We start from the raw sequence: 26,940 nt of genomic DNA on the forward strand, positions 1-26,940 counted from the left end.
ATTAGCTCTTCGGGGGAATGATTCTTTCTAGTGTTATCGAAGATTTTGACCTTTGTCATTAACGACATTTCTAACCATGTTCTCCTACGCTTCATTAGCTACAAATGTCATTCTTTTCTGGAGATTTGTACTAAGAATCTTTACTTCTTTTCATTATCTACGATTTCATCAATACCTTAAAGCTTTATTTGAAAGGAATTCAACGTATTCTACCTTAAACTCAATCCACTATAAGGATATCTAAAAGGAAAAAAATATAGAAAAGTAATCCTAAGGGATAACGATTGTTTCGAGGAACTACTCACAATACTTTCTTATTGCGATTCAAGACCATTGGATATAATATTACTTCAGTATCAATACATCTGACTGAATATCTATGGTAGCTTTCGAAATGATCAGCTTCATCAATAACAATGAACATGAAAATTTTCTGCTAATCCATATTAACTATAAATTTACTATTTATACAGCTACTCGAACAAGGTACCGTCAATTATTTTGATATCTAGGGATAGAAATCAAACCCTTAATCTTTTATTAAATGATTTAAGCTCATTCTACTTTTTTCAATATGCAAATTAAATGAAAAATGTAGAGAATAGAAAATCTAATCCTATAGGGATACTCGTGAAGAGGTTAATTGTTTGTCGGTTCCTAGTCAATGCATAATAATTGCTTCGCCTTTCCCAATTCACATTAATTTTCTATATTAAAATAAGAAGTGCATCATATTTTTACCATTTGAATTTCAATCTTATGAATTTCTGTTATTGGAAAATCGGGACTTAAAATAGAATAATAAGAATTCGTTTTTGGGACTCCTGATACCACACTTTATCTCTCGGTTATATCTTACACTATTTACTTTAGCATAGAATCTTGCAATTGTTTCGACAAATAACTTAAATATACTATTTTATAGGGGTTTGACGTCTTTCATTCTATCATTATTTTATTAGATCTTCGGGCGGGTAATTCTTTCATGTGTTATCGAAGATTTTCAACTTGTCTTTAACGACATTTCTAACCATGTTCTCCTACGATTCATTAGCTACAAATGTCATTCTTTTCTAGAGATTTGTCCTAAGAATCTTTACTTCTTTTCATTATCTGCGATTTCATCAATACCTTAAAGCTTTATTTGAAAGGAATTCAACGTATTCTACCTTAAACTCAATCCACTATAAGGATATCTAAAAGGAAAAAAATATAGAAAAGTAATCCTAAGGGATAACGATTGTTTCGAGGAACTACTCACAATACTTTCTTATTGCGATTCAAGACCATTGGATATAATATTACTTCAGTATCAATACATCTGACTGAATATCTATGGTAGCTTTCGAAATGATCAGCTTCATAAATAACAATGAACATGAAAATTTTCTGCTAATCCATATTAACTATAAATTTACTATTTATGCAGCTACTCGAACAAGGTACCATCAAATATTTTGATATCTAGGGATAGGAATCAAACTCTTAATCTTTTATTAAATGATTTAAGCTCATTCTACTTTTTTCAATATGCAAATTATATGAAAAAGGTAGAGAATAGAAAATCTAATCTTATAGGGATACTCGTGAAGAGGTTAATTGTTTGTCGGTTCTTACTCAATACTTAATAATTGCTTCGTCGTTCCCAATTCACATTAATTTTTTATATTAAAATAAGCAGTGCATCATATTTTTAACATTTGAATATCAATCTTATGAATTTCTGTTATTGGAAAATCGGGACTTAAAATAGAATAATAAGAATTCGTTTTTGGGACTCCTGATACCACACTTTATCTCTCGGTTATATCTTACACTATTTACTTTAGCATAGAATCTTGCAATTGTTTCGACAAATAACTTAAATATACTATTTTATAGGGGTTTGACGTCTTTCATTCTATCATTATTTTATTAGATCTTCGGGCGGGTAATTCTTTCATGTGTTATCGAAGATTTTCAACTTGTCTTTAACGACATTTCTAACCATGTTCTCCTACGATTCATTAGCTACAAATGTCATTCTTTTCTAGAGATTTGTCCTAAGAATCTTTACTTCTTTTCATTATCTGCGATTTCTTCAATACCTTAAAGCTTTATTTGAAAGGAATTCAACGTATTCTACCTTAAACTCAATCCACTATAAGGATATCTAAAAGGAAAAAAATATAGAAAAGTAATCCTAAGGGGTAACGATTGTTTCGAGGAACTACTCACAATACTTTCTTATTGCGATTCAAGACCATTGGATATAATATTACTTCAGTATCAATACATCTGACTGAATATCTATGGTAGCTTTCGAATTTTTCAACTTTATCAAAAACAATGAACATGAAAATGTTCTGATAATCCATATTAACAATAAATTTACTATTTATACAGCTATTTGAATAGGTACCGACAATTATTTTGATATGTAGGGATAGGAATCAAACTCTTAATCTTTTATTAAATGAATTAAGCTCATTCTACTTTTTTTAATATGCAAATTATATGAAAAAGGTAGATAATGTAAAATCTAATATTTAGGGGTTACTCGTGAAGAAATTAACTGTTCGTCGATTATTATTCATTACTAGAATATTTGCTTCCTCTTGCCAAATTTCAATAAATTTCCTATATCAGAATTAGCAGAATCTTATACTTTCAATAATTAAGTTGGAATCTTGTCAATCTCTGTTATTGGTCCATAGAGATTTGAAATTGAATAATACCTATTCAGTTTTGGGACTTCTGATACCACACGTTATCGTTCAATTATGTCTATAGCGAATCGATGTCTTTCATCCTATGATCATTTTATTAGCTCTTCGGGGGAATGATTCTTTCTAGTGTTATCGAAGATTTTGACCTTTGTCATTAACGACATTTCTAACCATGTTCTCCTACGCTTCATTAGCTACAAATGTCATTCTTTTCTGGAGATTTGTACTAAGAATCTTTACTTCTTTTCATTATCTACGATTTCATCAATACCTTAAATCTTTATTTGAAAGGAATTCAACGTATTCTACCTTAAACTCAATCCACTATAAGGATATCTAAAAGGAAAAAAATATAGAAAAGTAATCCTAAGGGATAACGATTGTTTCGAGGAACTACTCACAATACTTTCTTATTGCGATTCAAGACCATTGGATATAATATTACTTCAGTATCAATACATCTGACTGAATATCTATGGTAGCTTTCGAAATGATCAGCTTCATCAATAACAATGAACATGAAAATTTTCTGCTAATCCATATTAACTATAAATTTACTATTTATACAGCTACTCGAACAAGGTACCGTCAATTATTTTGATATCTAGGGATAGAAATCAAACCCTTAATCTTTTATTAAATGATTTAAGCTCATTCTACTTTTTTCAATATGCAAATTAAATGAAAAATGTAGAGAATAGAAAATCTAATCCTATAGGGATACTCGTGAAGAGGTTAATTGTTTGTCGGTTCTTACTCAATACTTAATAATTGCTTCGTCGTTCCCAATTCACATTAATTTTTTATATTAAAATAAGCAGTGCATCATATTTTTAACATTTGAATATCAATCTTATGAATTTCTGTTATTGGAAAATCGGGACTTAAAATAGAATAATAAGAATTCGTTTTTGGGACTCCTGATACCACACTTTATCTCTCGGTTATATCTTACACTATTTACTTTAGCATAGAATCTTGCAATTGTTTCGACAAATAACTTAAATGTACTATTTTATAGGGGTTTGACGTCTTTCATTCTATCATTATTTTATTAGATCTTCGGGCGGGTAATTCTTTCATGTGTTATCGAAGATTTTCAACTTGTCTTTAACGACATTTCTAACCATGTTCTCCTACGATTCATTAGCTACAAATGTCATTCTTTTCTAGAGATTTGTCCTAAGAATCTTTACTTCTTTTCATTATCTGCGATTTCATCAATACCTTAAAGCTTTATTTGAAAGGAATTCAACGTATTCTACCTTAAACTCAATCCACTATAAGGATATCTAAAAGGAAAAAAATATAGAAAAGTAATCCTAAGGGGTAACGATTGTTTCGAGGAACTACTCACAATACTTTCTTATTGCGATTCAAGACCATTGGATATAATATTACTTCAGTATCAATACATCTGACTGAATATCTATGGTAGCTTTCGAATTTTTCAACTTTATCAAAAACAATGAACATGAAAATGTTCTGATAATCCATATTAACAATAAATTTACTATTTATACAGCTATTTGAATAGGTACCGTCAATTATTTTGATATCTAGGGATAGGAATCAAACTCTTAATCTTTTATTAAATGAATTAAGCTCATTCTACTTTTTTTAATATGCAAATTATATGAAAAAGGTAGATAATGGAAAATCTAATATTTAGGGGTTACTCGTGAAGAAATTAACTGTTCGTCGATTATTATTCATTACTAGAATATTTGCTTCCTCTTGCCAAATTTCAATAAATTTCCTATATCAGAATTAGCAGAATCTTATACTTTCAATAATTAAGTTGGAATCTTGTCAATCTCTGTTATTGGTCCATAGAGATTTGAAATTGAATAATACCTATTCAGTTTTGGGACTTCTGATACCACACGTTATCGTTCAATTATGTCTATAGCGAATCGATGTCTTTCATCCTATGATCATTTTATTAGCTCTTCGGGGGAATGATTCTTTCTAGTGTTATCGAAGATTTTGACCTTTGTCATTAACGACATTTCTAACCATGTTCTCCTACGCTTCATTAGCTACAAATGTCATTCTTTTCTGGAGATTTGTACTAAGAATCTTTACTTCTTTTCATTATCTACGATTTCATCAATACCTTAAAGCTTTATTTGAAAGGAATTCAACGTATTCTACCTTAAACTCAATCCACTATAAGGATATCTAAAAGGAAAAAAATATAGAAAAGTAATCCTAAGGGATAACGATTGTTTCGAGGAACTACTCACAATACTTTCTTATTGCGATTCAAGACCATTGGATATAATATTACTTCAGTATCAATACATCTGACTGAATATCTATGGTAGCTTTCGAAATGATCAGCTTCATAAATAACAATGAACATGAAAATTTTCTGCTAATCCATATTAACTATAAATTTACTATTTATGCAGCTACTCGAACAAGGTACCATCAATTATTTTGATATCTAGGGATAGGAATCAAACTCTTAATCTTTTATTAAATGATTTAAGCTCATTCTACTTTTTTCAATATGCAAATTATATGAAAAAGGTAGAGAATAGAAAATCTAATCTTATAGGGATACTCGTGAAGAGGTTAATTGTTTGTCGGTTCTTACTCAATACTTAATAATTGCTTCGTCGTTCCCAATTCACATTAATTTTTTATATTAAAATAAGCAGTGCATCATATTTTTAACATTTGAATATCAATCTTATGAATTTCTGTTATTGGAAAATCGGGACTTAAAATAGAATAATAAGAATTCGTTTTTGGGACTCCTGATACCACACTTTATCTCTCGGTTATATCTTACACTATTTACTTTAGCATAGAATCTTGCAATTGTTTCGACAAATAACTTAAATATACTATTTTATAGGGGTTTGACGTCTTTCATTCTATCATTATTTTATTAGATCTTCGGGCGGGTAATTCTTTCATGTGTTATCGAAGATTTTCAACTTGTCTTTAACGACATTTCTAACCATGTTCTCCTACGATTCATTAGCTACAAATGTCATTCTTTTCTAGAGATTTGTCCTAAGAATCTTTACTTCTTTTCATTATCTGCGATTTCATCAATACCTTAAAGCTTTATTTAAAAGGAATTCGAATGTAGTCAGCCCTAAATTCAATTCTTTATAAGGATTTGTAAAGAGAAAAAATATCGAAAACTAATCGTATGGGGTAACCCGAACCCAACCCACTTGTGATGCTATTACTTCATTAACTCTCCGTCTAATTCAATATCTCTGGAAACTTTGGAAATCTTCATTTTTATCAGTAACGATGACCTGAAGAATACTTTGGTAATCCATATTAACAATAAATCTACTATTTATATATATTGCTTACTCGAATAAGATACCATAAATTGTATTGATCTCTAGAGATTTGAATTAAACTTTAAATCATTTTTATTGAACGAATTAAGCTTATTCTTCTCTTTTTCAATAATCAAATGATATGAAAAAGACAAAGATTCGAAAAACTAATCCTATAGGGCTACTCGTGAAGAGGTTAACTGTTTGTCGGTTTCCTAGTCAATACTTATTATTCGTTCGTCTTTCCAAATTTCTCTAAATTTCCTATATTAGAATAAGCAGTATTCCAGATTTTCGATACTTAAATTGCAATCTTATCAATCTCTGTTATTATTCAATAGAAACTTTAAAATGATTAATAAGTATTTAGTTTTGGGGCTTCGGATACTACACTTTATCTTTTAGTTATTTCTTACACTATTGACTATAGCATTTAATCTTGTAATAGTTTCAACAAATAACTTAGCTATATTATTCTATGGAGAATCGACATCTCTCATCCTATTTATCAATTCATCCTATTATTAATATAAAATCCTTAAAATAGAATAGATTAAAATAAAACTCTTTGTGCGAATGATTCTTCCTTAAACATGCTCTGTTTATCCATATTAGCAATATAGCTATTTATATTATAGAGGAATTGGAATTAGAAACTGTCGATTCTTTTGATTTCTAGTGGTTGAAATTAAATTCTAAACTTAGTCTTGAATTACTTCAAAGTGTTCTACTTTTTTATAATATTCAAATTATATGAAAATGGAAGAGATTTGGAAGCCTATAGTATTCTTCAATTTCAATATATGAGTAACAATCTTATCAATCTCTGTTATTGTTCAATTGATACTAGAAGAGATCAATGAATATATAATTTTGGAGTTAGTTTGAGTTTAGATTAGCTGTATATTTGTTTTGTTTTTTGTATAGTTTACTGATTATATTGTTTCGACGAATTATTCAGAGATACTCTCTTATTACGTATTAACACTTTTCTTTATACTATTACTTTATAATTATTCGTCTGCTTGCGTGTACTGATAATTTTCCAAATTCTTAACTTTATTAGTAACGAAAATTTTAAACATGCTCTGCTAATCCTTATTACTTATAAATATATTTATTATTTCGTGTCTTTCATTTAGTATGGTTTATTCTTTTTTGATGCCTCTAAAATTTTCGTCGCCATTAGAAAACTTTTCATGCAGACACTTGCATGTACCTTATTGTTTTTTCAAAATTGTAGCGAGATACCAAAGTAAAATAAATTTTGCAGGTACTCGTCCGAGGCATTAGCAAATCTTGTTATGTTTATTGATCTTCATCAATTACTACTGTTTTCTATTTTTAAAATTCCTATAACTTTACTATATTAGAAGTAATAATTATTATTCTTTAATTTTAAGAACTCGATGGAAATCTTATCATTCTTTGCTGTTTTTTAAACTAAAGTTAGTATGAAATAATAATTATATATTTTTAAGACGTATCAGGCTGTAAGTTATTTCTGCTGTTAGAATATACTTGTTACTTATCACTCTTAAAAATCGTTTAAATATAAATTAAAAGTTTCTTGTTATTTGGAACCGACACTTTTCGTATTAGTATGATTTTGTTAAGTATTCCTCTGAGTAAATATTTCTTGTATCAATAATCTTCGGTTCTTTTGATGAATAATGTTTTTATGTACATTAACCTTTATTTAACCTCTTATGCTAACTCGTAAACGTATTCGGTTATTTATCGATGATTTAAGAAATATTTATATGGTTTCGTTATATTATTTTTGTTTTGGGGGTATCTTTCACCAACTTTAGTTGTCATTGATAGATATTTTTAAGCTTTATTGGTAGTTTTAATTTCTTTTCTAATAAATTAAAAACTCCTAAAATAATATCTCAAAAATCTCGATTTTATAACTCCTGTATTTATTACTGAGTTCTAATATTTTTTTATAATGCTTTCGTTTCCTAACAGTATTTACTGGAATCTTACTATAATTTACTTTTCACTTTTGTTTTAATACGCAGTTCTAACAAGATGAATTGTTAAAATAACTGAGAGTATTATACAAAATGAATACCCTTTTTCATTTTCACTTCTTTACATATTTGTCTATTTACACATTTATGTGTGATTCGAGACTTAACTGAATAAACTTCACAGATTTCTCTACACATGACTTCTATTTCTTTACTTTTATCGATAATCTTTAAAAGGAACTACGCCTATTTTCTAAAGAATATTTTTTCAATGTCAATTTTCTTAAAACTTAACCCTGTTAAAATTTTTCCTCACATATATCAATAAAATCTCCACTGAGCTACTGAAAGTGACAAGTCTTCTTTTAAATTATAAATCTCTTGTCCCATTTTAGTCATAATATGTTGCCTTATGAAGGAGATCTTAAAGTTTTTGTATGTCGCGTGCATATGTCTAATGTGATATGTCATTGACGTGTGCATGGAATTGGGCCAGTGAGAAGCGAGGACGACTCCGAAATCAAAGGTCCTATATCACTTTCAAGTCATGTAAAAGTGGCACAATCGCGCCGTGAGCACGTGCGTTTATCGCTTCGAGAAAATTGCTTGGTATGCGCTTCGTATTTGACTTTCACTCTGTTGTTCAATACTTTTTGATTGGAAAATGAAACTGTACACTTGTTCTAAAATTCTCTACGAATACTTAATTATCTTGGAGTTTGAATTTTCAACTCTTTTGTTAATCAAAAGGTCTTTTTTATTTCACTATTCTTTAAAATCTCTTTCAATTTACAAATATGTCATATTTTTCACTATATCCATACTTATGTTTCCCTTCAACTTTATATATAATATTTTTATTACTTATCTAATTGATATGTATTTTACTAAAATATGAAAGTGTGTAAAAATTTATTTTTTCAATTGTTAGCATTGCTTTATTATCCTGATAATTTAAGTAATATAAGTGTTAATTCTTTTCCTTTACAAATGCCCTACTATTACTTAAAGGCTGAGACACCAATATTCACTTTCTTGTAATATTTTCTTAATTTTATTTCATTTATATTTATTATTTGTCAACTCTTATTTATCCTGTTATTTTTTTCAGTAAACTTCCGATCCGTTAGAAATGAAAAATCTTCTGTCTCATCATTTACATTGTATTCTCTATTTCTGTTACTATTTTTGTACATCTTGATTGTTTGAATTAGTGTTTATAAAAAATCTAAAATTGAAAAATACTATTTTGTTCTAATTAAAAATTTCATGTTACTTTGACCTCTACTAATTTTATTAAACTATAACAATAATTAAATTCTATCTAACAAACTGAATGAGGGAACTTATAAAAATTCTATTTAACAATTGATGTTATATCAACCCTATTGAATTCTTAATTACATTATTCTCGACAATTGTTTAAAAAATTTGTAGCATAAATGTGTTTTGGAATTTATTTTGTAAAAAGATTAAAATACATGAAACAGTATTTGGACCCGCGGAAAAATGTATTACAAAAAACAGCGACTATTCTCTAAGTTAATCGTTGATGTTGTCGTTTTCTATCGGTTTTGTTGTACTTTAATGTTCAGTACATTTCGCGCTCCTACTTATTGTGGCTATCTAAATCGTTGATTTCATGTCTAACTGGTTCTTGAAAAAAATAATGTATTTTTTATAATTTATTGAATTGCCGCAGTTTTATGCACTACACATTAAATTTGAAAGTGTTATAATGTTTCACACTCTTTTATACGGAACATAGTAGAATAACGTTTATGCTGCAAATTTCAAAAGTCTGTAAAGAGATCTGAAATGACAAAATGAAAACAAGTAATTCTACCTCACATTTTTATTTAAAAGAAGTTTACTGTAAAAAATAGTTAATTCGTGGATAACTTTAAGTAGTGCTATTGTCAAAATTTCATAGGTACGGCAGCGGTCGGAGAAAGTATGCCGAAGGCTTGCTACTATCATATATAATCATATAAAAAGATAATTTCTATTTAGTTACCGACTATATATAACTTCAATATTTAATTACAATTTGCTCTGAATATTTCGGCTAAAACTAAATTATTAAACTGATTCTTTTGTATAAAATCTTTTATCTAAATAAGTTATTCTATGAAATGCTAACTAGAAACATGCGTAATGACTTATTTAGTAAGATTCTTTGGCGCCGATGTAAAGTGGTATTAATTGATATTTAAATCAGGCTTCAATACATATGAATATTTTGAAAATATGAAGAGAAGCTTTTTAAGTTTGCTGTTAATTATTAAAATAATAATTTTAATTATATTATTATTTATATCATTATGTGGTATTCTACCATTTTTAGGATTCTTTATAAAATTAACTAATATACAATAATTAATTTACTTTAAAATGAAATTCATACACGTAAAAATTTTGGATGTTGAATACATTTGCAGCACAATTTATATTTCATGATATTAATTACACATTCTAAAAATATAAGAAACTGTGATTAAATCAACAAACAATGAAACATATTACAAAAAATTAATAACATTAAAAAAAAGCTAATGTTGTAGATTATTGTCATCTATCGGCTTCAGTGTACTTCTTTAAGTACATTTCGCGTTCCTACTTTGTGGCTAATTAAATTGTTGATTTCACCTAGCTAATCGTTGATATAAAATGATGCAGCTGTTCCTCGTCATTAAAATTGTTGCAATTTTATGCAATATATACATTGTTTGTACACAAAAATATTTCTTATAAACGTAGAATGATTTGAAATTATTATAATGACGTTTTTATGCAGTAAATATTTCAATCCAACAATTAGCAAATAAAAAATTTATTTATGAGATTTAACAATTTAATATTTTTGAAAAAAATATATTTGTAGTAAAGAATTTTAATCATTCAACAAATTAATCACATTCTTAGACTTCTAGAGCTAAACATGCCCAACTAATAGGTTTATTTGTGTATTCATAAGTGTTTTATAGATAGCTGATGATAATTGTCTCAAATCAATTTTTTTAGCTACGTATTTAAATGCGTAATAGTTTTCTAGAATTTATGAAGTGATTATATAATGTTATTTATCAGGCATTAATCTCATGATTTTTCCTACTTCAATATGAATATTTTTTTATTCTTGCTTACATAAATATGGTCCTCGAATCTAGTCTCTTTGGTCACGTCCGTCTTATAAACTTTATTAAAGCAATTTTTCAAGAAGTTCTAGTAAATTTTTTTATCGTTACTATAAAATACTAATATCTAAATAAACATTTATTATACTGTCATTTTCATTCGGCTTTTCCTTTATTTCTTGAAATTTCTTTTTTTTTTATTTTCAGTTTAAATTATTTATTTTGATATATCTATATTACTTTCATATTTATCATTTAAATTTTAAACGCGAAATAAAAAAAAAAACATGTTTCGTCTTTTGTTTGTAGGACAAGACACCAATGGCAATGACTCGGCAAACTCTAAAGAAGAAAAGTTCCTCATGGAACACAGAAATTCGATTGAAGAGGTTGACTGGCTTCAAGTCGTGAGTATATGAAAGTCGTAACCATCAAAATGATTTCATTCACGTGTGCTTCATTAAAATTGCAAATTCATGCGACTAAGCGAAGTAATAAACATGTGTTTTCAATACATCAAATTATTGCTAGATTCACTCTTGTTTTCGGCGAACTCTATCTTGCATAACAATAAAGCATCTCAGCTACGAGTATGTCTGCCTAAGGTCAAACAGATATCGGAGCCTGGAATTTCGAGTATGATTTTTTAGAATAGGCTCAAGGACAGTCTTCAGATTACGATTTATTGCATCGGTTGTACTATTTACTTATTGCTCTTGACTTTTTGCAGTTGCACATTTCGAAACACTCAATAATCAGCTCTAATTTTTTTTTTTTGTTCACTTTGTTCGACATAACTATTCCACTATTTTTGTCGTCTGTTACTTGCTACTGATTTACTCATTTCCCTGAGACTATATTCCGCTGAATGGTTTTAAATCTTTTTCAATCCTGATTCGTTTTGCGTAATTCCACATTGCATATTTCCTCAGCTGTTTTATATAAGATTCTCGTATTTTTAAGATTTTTATAGAGTTTTTTTTATGCCTGAGTGTTTGTAAACATTCTTTTTTTCCTTTCAACTTTTTTGCGCTCATCCCGTTAATTAGAAGTTTCAATATTTTTTACTGGAAGACCCGCCTATTCATAAGGTTTTTTTCAGCATCAGTTATTGCCTTTCAAAACTTGATCAATATTTTCCAATAATACCACGTAAACGTCGACTGCACGTTCATTCTTTTTCAGTATCACTATACTTCTCATGTCGTTTTAACATTCATGAAAATGTGCACTGTGAATGTAAATTGCTAAACATTTATTGCACATTAATTTGTGTGTTTTTTACACAGAAACGGCCTAGTGATGTGGGGTGTGACTGGCTGACAAGCAGTGCCCCTTCAGAACACGTGAAAGTAAGTTCGTAAACGTTAGTCTCGTCTAAGTTAATGTGCAGGTTATAGAATTATAAAAATTAGAAAGTTTAATGAACACAGAAGCACCTTAAAAAATACAACCCTAGAATTTCAAGCGATGCAGCCAAATTATATACGAAAATCAAGCTCCCAAAACTGATGCATTATAGCAGCAAATGAGTTATTAATCATTAATAATACACAGAATCATACAGTGTGAAATTAATATTTTGAAATTTATAAAGTTAAAGAGTTGATCGACAGTAAAAAATGGAAAGGTTAAATATATTTACATTTGTAAAAACTTTGCAATGCCAATGAGTCGTAATAATAATTACAAAGTTCAGAAGTATGTGTATTTCTAGCCTCTTGCCACATAAAAAGTGTATCACGAGAAACTATCAACTACGAACAAAGTTAATAGTACAGATTGTTTGCTATCGGTTCGTTGGTACTTATATGTTAAGTACGTCTCGCGTTCCTACTTTGTGGCTATCTAAACTGTTGATTTCATCCCTAGCTAATCGTTGATTCAATATCATTCACTTGTCCCTAGTCAATTTAATTGTTGACATTTCTTGTGATACATAATTCATGGACGTTTCAACTAAAATTCTCATAAATATGAATGTTACGTAATTACAATTATGACTCTCGTAACACTGCAAATTTCTTATTACACGCAAAAAGATATGGTTGGAATTGTGTTTATTATTTTGTCGATAAAGTTTTTAACCATTAAAACATTTCTTACGCTATCTTTACGTACATTTAATATATGAATGTTATTGAAACGTCAATACATAATGATTGGACAAAAAATATTAAGTGCAAAGAGCTGAATGAAAAAAAGTATAAGCCACTCGAAACATTCCATTCGTCAATGCTGCTTATGTGAGTACTTTCACGAATATTCCATTGCAATTATCAGAAGCAGTAAAAATTGTCTAAAAAAGAATTCTTTTCCGATCATGCTGCAGTGCCCAACTATTCTATATAATAAGAAAATCCTATCCATGCAGGTGCTACTGGTATTCCCACAAGACGATCGGCAGTCCGAGTTATTGAGTTTAGCATGCGATCAACTGGGATGGCGAGTGTCGGGCGCGCGAGATGCCGAACGAGCACTCGATCTTTTCCAAGCTCATTACCACGAAGTCGTTGTTGTCGACCGAAGGGGCTTACACTGTCAGCCAGCAGACGATATATGCAGGTAAAAAAACTACTGCTCTCGAACAAATCTATCTGGATCTTATTCTGCATTGGATATTCGTAAAAATCAATTGAAATGAAAATCTGACGATTTTACTTTAAGTACTTTTTCGGATAAGGAATTTTATTTCTTTAAATTTATTTATATAACAAAAATAATTTTGTCGTATAAATTTATCAGTCTTCTAATAATACGATATCCTCTTAGTTCCATAGAAAATTTATTTATATCTCGTTTTGCTCTCTGATTACTATTACTCATACGGAAATATATTTTAATGCTATTTCTCTCATACACAGGTGTCTTTTAAAATTCTTTCCTCTCATCACTATACGTGAGATCTTTTTTTTCAGACTTTCAAATAATATTCAAAACTGATATCGACTTGCTCATTTGTTTGTCAATATTTTCGTGGTATCGTTCATCAATTTTCCTTTATTACTTTCGACATATTGAGTCTTTTCGTATATTTACTTCATTCCTATAATAACAAACAAACCATTTTATTGATTCCACTCAATACTATCTCTTGTGTTTATTATTGGGTATCTATCCTATTTATAAACGTCTTTTTAATTATCTTTAAGATCATTTATCCAAGTGTTACAATTCTTTACTCGCGCTGCAATATACTTCGACGTTCTTGCTTATCTGAGAAACTTAAGTTTATGATAATTTCCTCCGATCTCTTTACCTATTATTTTAATGGCTTACTCTTATTCCATTATTTTTCTGCCGTGACCATCACGCTAAATTTCAACAAGCCACTTTTCTCTGATTATACTCTTGATACTGGACTGTTTAGCGATACATCCATGACTTCACTAAGAATTGATTCTCGTTTTATTAATCAAACTTTTCGTTTCTACTGTCAGAGCTCTCAACAATGTTCATCACAGACGCGCTACGACCATCTTAGCTCTCGTCAAATGCTCGTAAGTGCCACTCTCCAAAGTCTATCTCGTTATCGTTTACACCTCCTGTCAGTCTACTTTTTTTTTCTTGTCTGTTCCCAAAGATTCTTCGTGTCGCCCGAGCAACACGGCCAGGCTACTCTGCGAATACTCGACGCCGGGTACAACCGGGTAAGAACCTCATCGTTTCTCCCTCAAGCTCTCGCCGTCTCGCGGCACGAATCTAACCGAAAGAACACTTTCAAGGCGCTCGTGGAATCGTCGAGTAAAGAGATCCTGACGAACGAGCTGATCGGGATCTATGCGAACGAGGTACAACCGAAGCAGCAGCTCGCGGTGGCTCATTCTCTCTACTTGGCTGTGCACCGGTGCCGTGATATGGTGCACGTGACCAACGACAGACATTCGATCCAGGTATGCGATACGCGTGCGTGTACGTCCGAGTGACAATTAAGAAAACAAGCAGCAGTCGTGCGACTGACAAATTCGCTGTGCACTCAGTAGCGAAATAGGAGCAAGGTGATCCCGAAGTGCAAGAAAATTATCGACGGAATGGATATTGGCGAACGATCGCCGTAAGAAAACTGTGTTTACTAAGAAGGCTACGTAATGATGAAAAAACTATCGGATTATAGTCGTAGATCGCGCTCCTGCTTCATTGTACTTTTTTTTTTTTTCTTACATCTAATAATAGTTTCGTCGCTGTTCCTATCGTGATTTTAGCAAAGTTTTCAGGCGACGATCGTTCGCTTCATCGACTCGACAGTTTTGCTCGCACTTCCGAGGCACGCTTTGTTCTCATCGCGCCACGCCAGCCGCAACGAATTTGCATTTGTGCAACGGCGAGCCTGTGTGCCAAGCGCGTGCGTGCGGGTACGATGCAATAGAAAAGAAAATACTTCGGCAAAGAGCAGATAAACAAATGCGTACGTGCTGATTAGTTTGCAAACGAAGTGAGCGAGAAATTGCTGGACTACAAGTTGGACGAGCTGCTGAATAGGAATATCACGGAGATCGTTACGTGCGACAATTTCACGCTGATGAATCAACAGTTGCAGAAGGGTCACGAGTTTCACGGGAACATGAATTGCAAGAGGAAGAGCAACGGGACCATCACGATCAGCTCGAAGATTATTCCGTTTTGCGCTTACGGCAAGTAAGTGCTGTACCGAATCTCGACCCGGACTGCTCGTTACGTTCCTATTGTGTTTTACTCTTCAGGAGAGTGACGCATCACGTCTATATCTACGACACGACCTACCTATTGGAAAATTTCGAAGTCAGTCACGCGCATCAACCTCATCCCATGGCACACCTACATCCTAGGGGCAGCTCGCACTCTTTGCGATCTTTCGACGTGGCCTCTATCAACAGCGACCGTAAGGCGTTATGATTTGCTCGCGCGTGGTCGAAAAATTTTACCGAGAAACAGGTGCAATTATGGTTACGAAATTCCAGTGCAAAGGAGATCTAGCGTGGCAAAACTACACAATCTACCTCTGGAAGCTCCAATTACGAAGGTCATAACGCTCCTCCATACGGCAATGACAGACACAGTCAATCCCGACGTCGCGACGCAAATTGACAAAGTAGGTCGAAGAGCATTTTACGATTTTTGCTCGAGCGGCAAAATAGAGAGGCACTGAAAAATCGAATTTCATTGAACGAACAAAAAAAATATGTTACCAAAATAACGGAACTCGTTGCGTACGCTAATAACGTAATTGTGGTACAGCACACGTAGGTCGCGAAAGAAATTGAGCATTCGCTTGAGAAAAGTCGATTGGCGCATCAAATCGAGGGATCAGGAGGGTGAACACTTTGTGGGAAACAGTGGACGCTATCTATCGGACAATCGCTGCTCACTTTTCGCGATCCTATCTGTGTTCTAACTCTTATGCAAACAACAATTCAGACATAGAAAGCACGACTATACGTATACGCTTTGGGAATTCTGGGCAGGTGTGTTGAATCAGCTTAATGCCCCAAAGAACTTTCTCGCGACAAGATTTATTTCTCCGCGCCAGTGCTGTGTCATCTGTTACGTTACAATGCGTATGCACGACTGTGACTCATGTCACCGAGATTAGAGGGTATTAAAACTGCAATCGTATATGGAAAAAGAAAACAGTTTCGACGATTTCAAGTATTCGCGCGAGTGTAGATTTGCCAACATTTTTTTTCAAGATTCAAGCGAAACGAGACTTTCTTCAATGTCTAGTTCTAGGCGATCGAGATACTGAAGACCACGGAACTTTATGCGCCTTACGTTCGCGAAGATGATGAACTGTTCAACGATCCTGTCGCTTCTGACCTCATAGGAGCACTTATTTCGGTAAGGCCCGTTGTTACTGAATGAACCATTATATTTCCTGTCGAATCTTAGCTGTACCTTGGTTAGGAAAACGTTTCATTGACAGTTTTTTTTTCAAATTGCCGATCGTGCTATTGGAAATGTGTAGACTACTACACTTATTGTGCTATTTTCATTAGGTACGGGTTCAATTTAGAAAGTATAAATACGATGTCGGGAAAAACTGGACATTCACTTTGCCAAATTGTATAATCTAATAAATATTGTACTTGCCTTGAGCCCTTGTATCTGCTACGCTTGCCATTAGTTGCACCCAATCTTCAGATATATTTTTCTATACATTTTTTAAATGGGATTGATCAGTCATCGCCTGTGTCTTTTAAGAAAAATGTACAAAAACCCACCCATCGCACATTTAAAAAAACAATCTTTCGCATATTTACCAAAACCTATACATCTCATTTGATCTGCCATATCTAAGGCGCCGCAGTACGCAAGGGATTCGCGCAGATCTTCAAATGATTCATCAGGGCGTATATCCCAAGTTCAAAGAATACTTCATCAACAGCCTTCGAAACTTACGTCTAAAAGTCTCAGAGTCCCACGCGATATTGAAGTCTTATTAGAAACTTGCTGGGACTGGAGTTTTGATATATTCAAACTGGAATTGCTATCTGGCAGAAGGTGAATTTTGAGAGATATTTCCTAAAGGTGCAATGCAATTCAAGCACTTTTTGTAATTTTTACAGGCCACTCTATTATCTAGGAATGCACGTGATGAACGCGTTCGAAGCGCCATCACACTTGAACTGCAGTGAAAGGACATTGCAAAATTGGCTGACGGTCGTAGAAGTGAACTATAATGCGAACAACAGTTACCATAACTCGACTCATGCGGCCGATGTTCTACAAGCGATTGCTCGGTTTATGCGTTCGGAAAAGCTGAAGGTACTTTTAGATCCGTTGGATGAAATTGCAGCTCTGATCGCTGCCGCCGCGCACGACATCGATCATCCCGGAAAATCCAGGTAATTTCGCGCAAAGTATTCAAGAATTGACAATTTGTCGTTCAAGTAATTTGACAATCAAGCGCTTTACTTCAAATCGACAGTGAATTTCAAAGTTTCATTGCCAATACTTGAAAGTAATGCGACAAAAACTACTCTCTATTTCCAGTCAATTCCTTTGCAATTCCGCGAACAAGTTAGCTATCCTCTATAATGATCTTTCCGTACTCGAGTCTCATCATGCTGCATTAACGTTCAAATTGACTTTGTCAGATGACGACGTTAATATTTTCAAGGTGAATAAAAAAATTTTTTTTTCTTCAAGTTAAACGTCACTGCCGCATTGTAAGCATTTTAATTTCAATATTCTTAGAATTTAGACACGGAAACATACAAGATCCTAAGACAAAATATCATAGATATGATTTTGGCTACCGAGATGACCAAGCATTTCGAACATTTGGCTAAGTTTGTCAATGTTTGCAGTATAAGAACTAATGAATCACCCTCCGAGGTAAAATTCGAATATATTATAACAATTGATACAAATAAGCAGCAATAAACATTAATAAATTTATATTGTAGCCTTTTTCAGATCAAGCGGATTCTACGGTACTTATGCTTCCAGATAACGTGTCTCTCGTGAAAAGAATGATGATAAAATGTGCGGACGTTTCTAATCCTACGAGGCCGCTAAGATATTGCATCGAATGGACGAAACGAATTGCGGAGGAATATTTTAGACAAGTAAATTTGATTTTGGCATAAATATCATGAAAATGCATTAAGCGAAAGATTTAAACGAAATCTGACAACAATTGCAGACTGACGAAGAAAAAAGAAAAAATCTGCCCGTCGTCATGCCGATGTTTGACAGAGCTACCTGTTCTATTCCAAAATCGCAAATTGGTTTCGTTGATTTCATCATCAATGACATGATGGAAGCTTGGAATGGTAATTTATCGCATAAAACTCATTTAGTTTCTTTCTTATTATAAGATATTTATCTTATTCATTCTTACTTGTTTCTAGCCTTTATAGATTTACCAGAAATCATTGATTATATGAAACAAAATTATGAAAGTTGGAAAGAATATAATGTACGTCAATTTCATTAAACATTACTTAAGAGTATGGATAAATAATAATTATAAATTTGATACTTTTCCGTAGGAACGTGGAATCTCGACTCTGCAAGACGTAGAAAAGCTGCAACAGTCACCGGATCTACAAATACCTCAATCTACCTGATAGTGCCTTCTCGTCTTCATACGTTTATAGATTATTGAATGTCATCAAAAAATAACTTGATGTAATTTTAATCAATAGAAAAATGTTAAAAAATGTTTATTATTGTAAAAAATAAAACTACTGTTGTTGAAACTTGCAAATAGAAGTATAATAGTATGAAATGATTACCTTTCGTTTCTTCTTCTTCGATATTGTAAACAAAATCATGTAAAAGTTAATTATTAGGAGAAAGTTTGAAATAAAAAAGGAATGTAACTTTTACTTTTAATTAGTAAGCTTGTGGTTAAAAAGTAATGAGAATTTAACAGTGAAAGTCGTTATTTTCTTTGTTGGATTCATCTTTATTATCTTTACCTTTTCTGAATAAACAGTTCTACAAAACTCTTGTCTCATTTCTTTGTTTTTTTTTGTTTTATTTTTTCTTTTTCGTTTGTTTGTTTATTATTTTTTTTTTTTTTTTATTGTTTTACATTTATTTTTTTTATTGTTTCACATGTAATTGATACCAATTTATTATGGATCATAGCCTCATAAATCGTAAATAAGGGTTTCTGAATGTATAATTTTATTGTTCTTTGCGATCTTTTGAATGTGTCAAATACAGATCTAATATCAATTTGCAGGTCTACAGAGATCTTTTACATGTTGCCCGCGTAAACGCTTTAGCTTAATAATTTTCCAACACATTAGACTCCTCCCTCTTGATCAATTAAGCGATTAACCGACTGTAATTAATCACTACCATAGGAATGCACATGCAGTGATGAAGATTAAGTTTAAGAGACATCAAACGTGTGAATATTTTTCTTATTTTTTTTAAAGTGCTTAATTCAGCAGATTACCAAGTTACAGACCCTTTGATCGATTGTTACATCTTAACTGTTGGAACCAAGTTCCTTATTTATGAGTTTTCTTTTACTTCTCTGACGTGGTTTCTATTTTGGATATAAGAATCGCTGACTCACTGCTCTCGATACATTGTAAGAGATTGTAATGCGTTTGCAGATACATTGAACATTTACAAAAATGCTTGATATAAAGACTCGTGTTTTCTCATCTGAGACGGTCATCGCGGTGTAGCACTCAATGTTTAAACACTCGATACAAAGTTGTTACGTCTTGCTTTTTTAATTATGGTGATAGTTAATTACGCAAACTCGCATGCCTTACATAATATAATGCCACTGCGTTTAAGCATACATAGATCATTCCTATCAAATGTACCACAAACACTAACGATAAGCTTTATTTGTAAGATGCGTTACTTAACTTTCTACCCCTAACTGCCTCAATCATGCGTAATAATCTTGTAATGCTGGAACGACAAATAGATATCAAGTTTTTATAGATATCGAGATACAATTTTTCACGTATAGCTCGTTAAACCAATGCTACGGCTGCTGATGCAATTACTTATCGTTTTTTACTCTTTGTTATCGCCTAAGTTAATATCGATTAACTCATGCTTAATCATCTAACTCGGACTTCTAGTTTTAAGAATAGATTTGTAGAGTATTAAGAAATAATTATACAATATTGTCTCGTTAAATAAAATAGCGAACAATTAAATCAAGTTTAAAGTCGAGTAGATGAAGCACGTTATATATAAAAATACGAAAATTGGAAGCCAAACACGAACATTTTTATAGTAAGCCAAGAAAAAAAAATTAAGGATGGAAGTGATAAAGATTGTTTAATAACACTGCCCTTAATTAAGAAGGTAGTAACATTCGTGCTTGAGTGATTTCACGATTAAGAAGATTATATAGAAATTAAAAATATGAAATTCGAATTATTGCTTCGTGAGAAAGTGTTTTTGTGTAGTTGGTGTTTACATTAGGTAACATCATGGGTGCCTTTTCTATTCACCATTTATTTTAATGAATCATCATAATTACTATAAATTTTTTTTCTTTATAGAATTATTCATCAGTAGTTATTTCAGTGGGGGTATATATGCAAGTGTAACCTTTAGCTGTAGTACTTTTCATATATTTCACGTTTTTATATGCGTTAATTATTTTCATAGATATCATTATGTTATTAAAAACACGCTTAGTAATTTATTATTTGATGTAAGCATTGTCTGGTTTTCGTCACGCATTATGACTTACTTATTATCCTCACTTATTGTTTTTGTAATAACTATAAGCACACATTAATATTTAAAAACAACTTATCAATTAAAAAATCAATATTTGTTGTGATTTTCTAAGTATATTCATAATTATTAAAAATCAATATTTGTGATTAAATGTATTATTGTTACTCCGTGGCATAGCAATCAAAGACATAAGCTTATTAAGACTATTAAATGAATGCGAGCTACTACATATCGTCGAGTTTAGTAGTTACCCTATGCTTGGGTTTTTGATCCCATTCACCCTATTATCGATATTATTACAAGTTAGGGACAAACATTCATTTTCCATTTTATTTGCTTAAAGAATTACGTCTTTCGTGTAGTTGTTTTCAAATCCATATTTTATACGCGAACCGTAAAACTCTCGTCCTAACTTTAAGTTTTTATCTTACCATATCATTTTTTTTTATGGTCCTTACATTTAACCTAAGCTGCTACTTAATATCTTAAGATTGGCATTTTTATTATGCATTGTAATCTTAGTTATTTATAAGATTAATTTGATAATTAAACGTTATATTTAACTTTGAGTTACTATGAATAATAGCAATTCTCCTAATCTTAAGACTAACAAAGAATGTTAAGCTGGCGTTATAAATGCAGTTGTTTTACTAGTTTAAATGTAATTATCAACTACAGATTGTGCGTATGCAGAAAAGATTTAATAATATTAAGAAATACATTTAGAGTGATTCATATTTTTAATAAGTTATCAACTGAATCGTCAACATTTGAATATTATTTTTAATTAGCAGAATATTTGATGATTTTTTTAAATTTAGCAATTTAAAACGTACGTAGTATTCATTTTAATCTTGATCGAACATAATCTTACAGTCTAGTAAAATTACATCTAATCCTGACTCATAATGAATATTTATTAACGACTATCTTAACTCTTCAACCTTACAAAAAGCATAATTTGGAAAGTTGTTTTAATCTTATAGTCAATTGTTTTTAATATGTTAGGTTAAAGAACTAAGGTCTACGTTGGTGGGGTTCCGAATTCGTGCAATCTAATACAGCTTATTGTTCTAAAGTGATATTGAATTATGTGTCGAAAAAAAGAAACATAAAAATGTATGCAAAAAGAACGCCAAACGTACAATTTAAAGAAGTCAAAGAATTTTAGTAGAATAATATATTGTGACAAGCAAAAGTTCACTCGAGTGCAATATAAAAATTATTCATAATGCAATATCAATGTAACGTCCATTATTAGTGAAATACATATTCGTTAATAATAACACTTTCTTATTGTAAGATGTTAATGATGTGCGATAGTTTTTTGTTTGTTTTGCTACACCATTAAAGGCCGGCTTTAAGCTTAGACATTTACTTATTTTATTTGTAAAATGGTCTTCTATACTCTCTTTAAACTTCGAGCAGCAATGCGTGCCTTTACTAATAACCTCCGCATATTCAATTGTTTCAATATAATATCTCACTCAGTGGATTTTTCACGTTCAAGAAAATCTTTGAATATCGAAAGCAATCGTTAAGACTGAACACGTGCTCGAAATGTTCTTTTATTAGATTCAATGGAAGTTATTATAGCAAAGGATGGCTATCGCGATGGACTCTCGCTTTTCTCGGAAGATTCAAACATTACATCGTTATGACGCGTAAGCTAGAATGTCTCCATGGAATATAAAGTATAGCCGAATAACGTGAAAATTATTCAACTTTACTTTATATTCCACGGAGACGACCCTAAACAAGTTAAGACTTAATACGAATTGTTTTTAAATTACTAGACCAAGGAAAAGAAGCTACCATGAATAACCGAAGCTTCTGTATTACGCGATCAGAATATCTCAGAAAAAGTAACTACAAAGAATTAATTAAGAAACGTCTAACAAACTGTTCTTACGTGAAAAACGTTTATTAGTGACGTATTATTAAATATAGTTAGTAGACTTTATGTCAAGTTGGAAGATGGCATAAGTTTAAATTTCTTTGTATACTGATATTATGATTTTTTTTCAAAATTGCAAACTCGATTTTAAGATCAACTTCTTATTTTCGCATTACATTCTCTTTGTATTTCTTGTAATTATTTATTAGTTGAAAATCATGAAACCTTTATAAAATAGTGTGAATTATATCTAATAAAGAAATCTTACAAAGACGGCGACTATCCCATGACTTTTACCGCAGTAAAAGTCATGGGATAGTCGCAATCTTCAAAGTGCCCCTCTTTTATGAAAAAATCAAACAATGAAAAAATATTGGACGACGTAAACTTATGGAAATAAATTAATGACTATAGGATTTTTTACAAAAAGTATTCGATGAGAAAATTAGCAGTTGTCTGTAATAAATATTTAAATTGATAAATAGTTTCTAGTAAAAGATGATTTAATTAAATAGACTACACCAGCAGGTATTAATATTTATTCAGTTTTTCGGGTCGATCTTTGTTCTCGTGTAACTTGGTAATTTATCGAATAGGCTAATGCTTAATTGTTTAGATATAGATCTATATAGCAAGTACGACAAGGTGTTAATTACATACTTTTTTAATCTTCGCAAAGTGACTCAAAGATGCGCAAAATTTGTTTCGAGTATAAAAAAATGACTTCGAAAGAACAGTAATTAAATGGTTATATTGATAAAGTGTTGTATATCCTGTTTAATATAAGGCTCCTAATCACACATTTAAAGGACTTTTGAAATATTCGGTGTTACAAGCACTATGACCGTATATTTCTAAGAGGAATCACAGCTCGACGATCGCTGCTTCGATCAAAAATTTAAAACGTTTGCGCACTCTTACAAAGAGAATTATCTCGTACTATATATGACTCTGCATTACCCAATAAATGGTTTTTAATCTTTCTCTCGCATCCTCTCGTATAATCGTAAGAAAGAAGAAATCAGGATCTTGTAGGTGCCTACCTCAGTCTTAGTAGGGGCTAAGTTTCAATGCAAAATTACGATGGAAAATTTTGCTGTGCTCTCGAATTATCAAAGTATATAACGCCAATAAACTACATCAGTTGACAATATCGGGTTTATTCTCGCCCGAGGCGCCCCCGCCCCCTCTAGGGGCGCCTTTCTTCGTGACCGTTAGAAAGCTTAGATAGATTTGTGTATATCTTCTTTAAAAAATATATATATGTAAGACGTAACAATCGCGAATTATAATACTAAATTTTACTTTTAAATACAATCAAAGAACAATTTACTCAGTAAATTGCGTGCAATTGAACGTGAGTGTTTTCTGTTTCAATTTTTATACGAATTAGAGACTTTGTCACTAGCGCTCGTATGCAAGAATGACTTACATAGGCCAAAACCTAACGCGCGATTTTGAAGGTTTTCAAAAATCAAGGTACTCAATGAAATAATAAAATTAATCTTTGTGTGACCCACTTGTATGTACGTAAGTCTCTTTGCAGAAACAGGTCTCACACAAGCAGGCACGCCTAGGAACTACATCTTTTACCGGCTTTCACTTCATGCGCAAACAAGAAAATTCAAAACCTCTCACTTACATTCAAATAGAATTGGAAGAAAGCCTCTGAAGTACTGGCTTGAATGACGCTCAATTCGCTTACGTCTGTTGAAAAGTGCTTTTGAACGTACAAAAAAGCCTTACATCAAAACGACTACCAGAATACGATAATCGATATAAGCTGAGAAACTTTTGATATATAGTGTGGATGTTCGACGATAAATATCAAGCGAAACCTTAATCTACGTAACGCTTCTGTCTACAGCCTACCAATCAAGCCTTAATTTTTTTATTTCTCGCTCCTGGCATCCTAAGCAAGCGCACCCTGACGACGTGGCGTTCTCTATTGTGCTGGGTGAGATTTGCTCAAATCATGCTTTGTTCGAAAAATTTTGACTGCTAATCCTCAGGTCTCCTCGACAAAACCGAGGCGTCCGAGGACGCCTGGCACGAGTCGTTATTTTTCGTAGATGTCAAATAGCCCAAGGCTCGCTTACCATTTACTTCAATTAGCAGATTTTATCAACCACCATATATGGACCCACTCCTCTCATAACTAATTTACGACTGACTTTTTTTTTCGTTTGTCTTTTTTATAGGATCCTTCTAATATAGCGTGGCGCGGTAGAATGTTAAAACTTGCTTTTCCAAGATGACTAATTAATGCAATGCTAAATCAGAAACAGAGAAAATATGGTTTCAAGTATTGGTCAACTTAAAAATTAATTTTCTTAAATAGTAATTTTTAAGTCTACGAAGTATTAATAATTTTTAGTGGCTTAAATTATTAACAGTTGCAATTGCTTATTTAAACTAAAATACGAGGATTTTCTTTTATTTTGAACTTTTTGCGTACTTTGCACTAGCAACGTCCAAATAAAATTTTTGCTCAAAATTTTAATTGGTCGAGACAACAAAGAAATGAAAAACTAACGTTACGCAAAAATTTCATCGATATCCTCGTCACTTGAAAATCTTTTTGTATCTTTAACTTCTTTGACAATTTCCTTATGGTCTAGAAAAAAATTTGTTTGCGAACCAATGCCACGCTTACCTATTATATTGGATTGTCGATTGTGTGGGATCCTAACCAAAGACTTTACTTCAAAGGTGCTCAATGATCAAAGATATAGTACCATAACCCCGTAGGGTGTTCTGAAAATACAAAAAATTGCGTTGCGAAATCTTCTAAATTTTCAAAATCATCTACACTGAACGTCAAATACATCATTTACACTCATTCGTGGGTTAGTAAACTCACAGCCTAACATTAACAATATTGTTTCAAGTAAATATCTTAGTAGTTAACGAATTATCGGATTTGAAACTTCCAATAACTATGTGAACAAATTACAAATACTTATTGTGTTAGAATGATCCATTATAAAATTTTTCAACAAAATTTATAAATCAACACTTTTGAAATAATTTACTCGAGTATTCTCACAATAAAGTTAGAGTTGATTGTATTGCAATTCTTTTCGAATGATTGGCTAAAGAAAAAAAATTAAATAAATAGTACATACTCCCAAGCGTTGTTAATTGTTCCAATAGTTCAAGTCAACGGAAAAAAACTCACGAGTCTCACAAAAATAAGATCAGAGAAAGAACGCGTCGTCGTTCGGTCAAGGTCAGCCGACAACTGCGCAGTAACACATCGTCCGATATAGCTATATATACACGTACACTTAGGCGTAATATGCGAAGAGATACGTGAAACAGAGAGGAATAAGAGTGGCAATACTCACGGTAATGCTGCACGCCCCACAGCCGGGCTGTCCTCAGTCTACATTGCTTCGTCCTTGTGATGGGTCAGCTGCGGACAAGAAAAATAACGTCGTCGACACGACGATGAAGAGTGGAGGAGGGGGGTGTCGTTGGCTCTGCGATGTGATCTCTCCGTTGGCGTGTTGCGAATGCGCCGCGGCAGCCGCGCCGTCTGGCTTTTATAGCCTGTGGCAGGGCGGCGCGTCGCGCGCCGCCAAACCTTCTAGAAACTTCTGGAGCAACGGCCTCTCTGTTTACGTGCCAAGTTGCAGGTTCGCCGAATCCGCGTTGAAAAACGCCTCTTTTTCGCGTAAATCTCACGCCCGGCCGCCTAAAAAACATCGGCCGATCCGTTCTCAAGGCAATTCGCGAGTATCGAGG

At 32.1% G+C, this 26,940-nt stretch overlaps 1 protein-coding gene and 1 long non-coding RNA gene across 3 annotated transcripts in view; one reads left to right on the forward strand and one right to left on the reverse strand.

The window, feature by feature from the left end:
• The window catches only part of LOC131673583 (high affinity cAMP-specific and IBMX-insensitive 3',5'-cyclic phosphodiesterase 8), a 60,248-nt gene extending 40,048 nt beyond the window's left edge, over positions 1 to 20,200 (forward strand). Inside the window, exons 2-19 of one of the 2 annotated variants that reach the window (XM_058951678.1) lie at positions 11,448 to 11,545; positions 12,428 to 12,490; positions 13,513 to 13,703; positions 14,579 to 14,638; positions 14,722 to 14,788; positions 14,864 to 15,031; positions 15,559 to 15,773; positions 15,839 to 15,996; positions 16,076 to 16,206; positions 16,845 to 16,952; positions 17,413 to 17,615; positions 17,681 to 17,959; positions 18,108 to 18,234; positions 18,312 to 18,452; positions 18,524 to 18,685; positions 18,763 to 18,892; positions 18,971 to 19,038; positions 19,112 to 20,200. In XM_058951678.1, coding sequence (XP_058807661.1) covers positions 11,448 to 11,545; positions 12,428 to 12,490; positions 13,513 to 13,703; positions 14,579 to 14,638; positions 14,722 to 14,788; positions 14,864 to 15,031; positions 15,559 to 15,773; positions 15,839 to 15,996; positions 16,076 to 16,206; positions 16,845 to 16,952; positions 17,413 to 17,615; positions 17,681 to 17,959; positions 18,108 to 18,234; positions 18,312 to 18,452; positions 18,524 to 18,685; positions 18,763 to 18,892; positions 18,971 to 19,038; positions 19,112 to 19,189 — 2,447 coding nt within the window. In that variant the 3' untranslated portion in view covers positions 19,190 to 20,200. The remainder of the gene's footprint in view (positions 1 to 11,447; positions 11,546 to 12,427; positions 12,491 to 13,512; positions 13,704 to 14,578; positions 14,639 to 14,721; positions 14,789 to 14,863; positions 15,032 to 15,558; positions 15,774 to 15,838; positions 15,997 to 16,075; positions 16,207 to 16,844; positions 16,953 to 17,412; positions 17,616 to 17,680; positions 17,960 to 18,107; positions 18,235 to 18,311; positions 18,453 to 18,523; positions 18,686 to 18,762; positions 18,893 to 18,970; positions 19,039 to 19,111) is intronic. The other variant, XM_058951679.1, reaches the window with a different exon arrangement.
• On the reverse strand, positions 19,507 to 26,704 carry LOC131673586 (uncharacterized). The gene is made up of 3 exons (XR_009302721.1): positions 26,541 to 26,704; positions 25,847 to 25,947; positions 19,507 to 25,463 (listed from the first exon to the last, which is right to left on the reverse strand). It is a non-coding gene; the product is annotated as an uncharacterized LOC131673586 (long non-coding RNA).
• Positions 26,705 to 26,940: the final 236 nt, after the last annotated feature.

This window comes from Phymastichus coffea, unplaced genomic scaffold, assembly GCF_024137745.1.
Source record: "Phymastichus coffea isolate CEN01 unplaced genomic scaffold, Cenicafe_Pcof_1.1 PCOF00186, whole genome shotgun sequence".
Taxonomy (NCBI): Eukaryota; Metazoa; Arthropoda; class Insecta; order Hymenoptera; family Eulophidae; genus Phymastichus; species Phymastichus coffea.